The sequence below is a fragment of the Glycine max genome, chromosome 11 (assembly GCF_000004515.6).
Source record: "Glycine max cultivar Williams 82 chromosome 11, Glycine_max_v4.0, whole genome shotgun sequence".
In the NCBI taxonomy this organism is placed as follows: domain Eukaryota; kingdom Viridiplantae; phylum Streptophyta; class Magnoliopsida; order Fabales; family Fabaceae; genus Glycine; species Glycine max.
In genome coordinates this window covers 3,184,986-3,189,143 of record NC_038247.2, presented here as the reverse complement: position 1 = coordinate 3,189,143, position 4,158 = coordinate 3,184,986, and the positions used below count along the sequence as shown (strand labels likewise).

At 36.3% G+C, this 4,158-nt stretch overlaps 1 protein-coding gene across 1 annotated transcript; it reads right to left on the bottom strand.

The window, feature by feature from the left end:
- Window positions 1–292: 292 nt before the first annotated feature.
- LOC100814676 (acetylornithine deacetylase) lies at window positions 293–3,799 on the bottom strand. Its single transcript, XM_003539156.5, has 9 exons — window positions 3,141–3,799; window positions 2,942–3,050; window positions 1,699–1,837; window positions 1,556–1,613; window positions 1,446–1,463; window positions 1,149–1,271; window positions 817–970; window positions 698–731; window positions 293–610 (listed from the first exon to the last, which is right to left on the bottom strand). The coding sequence occupies exons 1-9, from the start codon at window positions 3,716–3,718 to the stop codon at window positions 507–509; spliced, it is 1,317 nt and encodes a 438-aa protein (XP_003539204.1). The 5' UTR covers window positions 3,719–3,799; the 3' UTR covers window positions 293–506.
- Between the last annotated feature and the right edge of the window lie 359 nt (window positions 3,800–4,158).

Here is a 4,158-nt window from a genome sequence, read left to right as displayed (position 1 = left end):
CTCATTTTTTATGTATTTTTCATTTTGTTTATCTCTTTTTTATATGAACATTAGTTAATGTTCATTTTCATAACTTTCATGTAAATAAATTTAATGAAATAAATTCTACATCTTAAATCAATAAAAAAATGTTCAGAATTGTGTTCAAAAATAAAAAATATCAATATTTGAAAAAGATTAACTTGTCATAAATTAAATATTTAAGATTTGTTTAAAACATCAAAAAATTAGGAAATCAATTTAGAATAAAAAAGAAGAAGATAAGTGGCTATATTTTAGCCTAAAAGAAAAATAAAGTGAAAGGAGCATTAAATTTTCATGGTATCAAAAACGTACTTTTCCCCGGAGAAATTTATGTGGAAAAAACTAGTTTCGCCTATCATGCTGAAGAAAAGTCAGTAATACCGAACCCTCTACACAATATAACAGAAATTATGTTCATATATCTGAACACGAACATCTTCATAGCCCACGAGACACCAGAATTATTAGTTCCTCTGCTATTCTCACTCTTCCAATTGAGAGATGATTCTCGCGAAGACCCGATATCCTTGGGACATATCCGTAAAGAGGCAGTACTCATTCTGGGCATGGTAAGTAGCCATTAGGCCTGAACAAAACATTAAATACAGTTTTAGGTATACTTTAATTACTTTCAAATTCAATATGCATAAAATTGTTGTTAGGCAGGTCATACCGTAGCCAGAAGTTTGAACATCAAAACCTTCTTCCTGTGACAGAAAAAAAGGGGGGGCTTAAGTAAGGAATGTGAGTAATACAAACGTTTTTCATGAAACAATGAGAACATATTTTCACCTGTAGTTCCCGAATGAGAGGCAAACTCCCAGTAATAGAGTAAGGCTTTACATACCCAACTACTTCTTCAGTTGCTTTGCATAAAACATGAAAACCTCTAGAATTAAGATCACAAGCAACTCCAGACAGTGCCTCATCAAAAGATAAAGTAAGTCTGTAAAGAAGGGTGAGGGTAATTAGTTACAGATAAACTATAGTTGAAGAAAATAACCCAATCAAGAGATCAAAAGAAAATATAAGTAATTAAATATTCTCAAGTAAAAAGGCTGACAATTTGAAGTTGAACACTAAACCAGAATTTGCTAGTTCAGGGAGTATTAGACGAGTCTCACCTTCCTCTTATGTTTTCATCAGGTAGGACATATTTTGAAACTGGACCCCTAGATTCTAGCTTCTGTGCACTCTCATTAATATCGTCCACGTATTCTTGCAGCTTTTTCATAACATCCTTTACACTGATAAAAGTATTAGGGCATTGGATATGAATATCCACAAAATAACTGAAAACTCTCATTCTATAAATAACAAATTCGCAATTGGAATAAGCTACTAGTAAAATAACGAACAAAAAATGAACCCATAACTTCCAAACAACTAAAATTTTGACCGTACTGTGGGATGTAGCTTACTTGTAGAATGGAGTTAATCTGCAACAAACAAACAAGAGAAAAGATATCTGTAATGCCACGCCATTCCTAGAAAATGCCTTGAGTAATTCTAACTAAAGAGGAGAATAAACCTGACATCTCCTGAAATTGTACATTCCCCTGGAATTTGATTGATTCCACCTCCTGGATCTGCGGTGAAGATATAATAATTATGAAATTTTGTAGGTTTTGTTAATAAAAAAAAGAAGTATGGAAACAGCTACCCAAAACTTACAACTCCATTGGGTTGGCTTCAGGGTTGAAGGGGTTGCAAACCCATAAACCTGTTCCTGAGGATGAGGTGGGAAGTCTGAGTAAAATCGCAACTGGATTTCCTTTAGAGCATCCATGGCTAGCTCTAGCGCATTTATAGCCTACAAGTAACCAAATAGAAGATAAGTTTACAATTGTGATACTTACAACATACATGCCTTGATTCAACTTGTGCCTCACATTATTATTCCTCGTCTACATAAACTTAAGGATACATTGTTTTTGCTGACAGCATTAAGTACATGTCGGGTTACTCATTAAGGACGTGAAAATTCATGTTAATTGGTAAACTACTCCTTGCAGCTTCTACATCTTTCTTTAAGGTGACGTGAAAAAATAGGCATGTGTGTGTCACAAATGAGATACAAAACATTCTATAATACAATTATCTGTTTGGAATTTGGATACTTGGTCCAGTACTCAAGCAGCAGGGGTATGGCCAAAGAAAAATACAAATATAGAATTGGCATTTCGTTTATACACGAAAGAATGAATAACCAGCAATAATAATCTTTGATATACACACAATCAAGCACGGGATGCATCCTAAGCTATTTTCTTCTCCTTACTTAATTTTGTCAAAAATATGCTTGGAATTGAAGGTGTATAACCATGGATGAAATTGTAGTACAACAGAAATATTTAAATTTTTACAGAAAGTAGAAAATAGGTAGTATCTACCAAACATTGTTGGGGTGGACTACCATAGAGTTGCAATCCACTTGCAATAGTCCCACATTTTTGTTATACCATGTATAAATTATTATAGCTAATTTTACCTCCCAACTTTCCCCTCTATCTGCCTGTTTTCAGCTCAATTAATCATATCCAAAATTTCAGCAGATAAAACCAAAGAATAGTCTTCATCAATCCTTTGTTATAACAATGTCACATTTGAACCACCCTACCCTTTAAATCCAAACAAATCACATCATAAACTAGCCTAGATGTCCTGACACCAATTACAAACCAACCCATACTTTTGTTCCTATTCAGGGTAGGCGGTTGAGAAGAACAACTTTCACTAGATACATCCATTCCCAAAACACTATGATGGACACAATCATAAATAAATGCAGAGTCCAGAGAAGCAATTACGCTGGTTCACTGACATCACATGTTAACTTTGAAGTCTTTGTCATAGAGAAAACACCATTGCTCAAAAAATAAGAACATGAATTGTAGTGAATAACGTAAGAGCATACTTTATGAGCTAATCCACTATGAAAGAGCCTCCCGGTGACGTGAAGTTTCCAAGGTATCATACCACCAGTCCCAACGCATGGTTGTTTATCCGCCGTGTCAATCCAATACCTGAGCAGAAGCATTACAATTGCTACTGACACATTTCTTTAACTCTTAATTTACAAATGCAAGAGATATATATAAGAAAGAAAGACTAACAGAGGGCCATCCTTGAGTTTATTGAGGAGGCCATCTTTGACAAGTGCATCCACACCAACACCAGTTATCGCAGAATTCTCTTCATTGGCGATAAAAACAGCAACAACACTTGACTTCAAATTGGGCTTGGTCTCCCCGAGCTTCCTCATGAGTTCCGTGACAAGCGCCACGTGTCCCAAACAGTCAGTAGTTCCACGACCCCGAAGCTTATCACCGTCAACGCTCAACGAAAATGGATCGAAATCCCAATCGTTGGGATTGGCGGTCACGACGTCCATGTGGCATCCGACGAACGAGAGGATTTTGCCGGGAACGGTGCCGGGGTACTCCACGATGAGGTTCCCTCTGCCGGCGTGGTAGGTGACGTGGTTTACGAGCAAGGGTCCACCGCCGGTGGTGGTGCTGAACGGTAACAGAACGTCCAAGACGTGCTTCACCACTCTGTCCTCTTGGGGAATGAGCTCCGGCGGGTTGTTCTGGACGTACTTCGATTCAGCGATCAGCTTCGAAAGAAGAGCCACGAAGGAGTCCCTCTCCAGATCCCCCAGTGTTGCTAACAAGTTCGTCGCCGCCGCCATGGAAATTCTCAATTCCAAATCCTTCTTACTCTTTCTACAGTTTTCTTGTTCCTAACTGTTACTGTTACTTCCAGTGGTTTTGTTTCAATTCACAGTTTCTCTCTTGGGCTTCTTGGTGGCTCATCTTGAAACAGGCCAGCCAGACTGAGATTACATTGGGCCAGCATAAGAATATCGATTCCAGCCCATATATTATTGTCTGTATGAACTATGAACTAAATTCCTCTTAGCTTAAGTATGCACCAATATTCAGATACAACTATCAAATTTTCACGGGATATAACTTTTAGTTATACTATTACTTAAATATTTAATATATATATAACACAAAAATGTCTTAAATGATTATTTTAAAAAATAAAAATAATAACTACTTTATAATTCTATTTTAAAACTTGTAATCTATGATTAATTTTTTAATAAAATTTAATAATTCTAAT

Excerpts from the sequence above, each read along its gene's own strand:
- LOC100814676 (XM_003539156.5), bottom strand. The coding sequence starts at position 3,718 with ATGGCGGCGGCGACGAACTTGTTAGCAACACTGGGGGATCTGGAGAGG. Across the intron at positions 3,051-3,140 it reads AAACTCAAGGATGGCCCTCT|GTATTGGATTGACACGGCGG; the intron begins GTTAGTCTTTCT and ends GCTTCTGCTCAG. Across the intron at positions 1,614-1,698 it reads GAAGCCAACCCAATGGAGTT|ATCCAGGAGGTGGAATCAAT; the intron begins GTAAGTTTTGGG and ends TCTTCACCGCAG.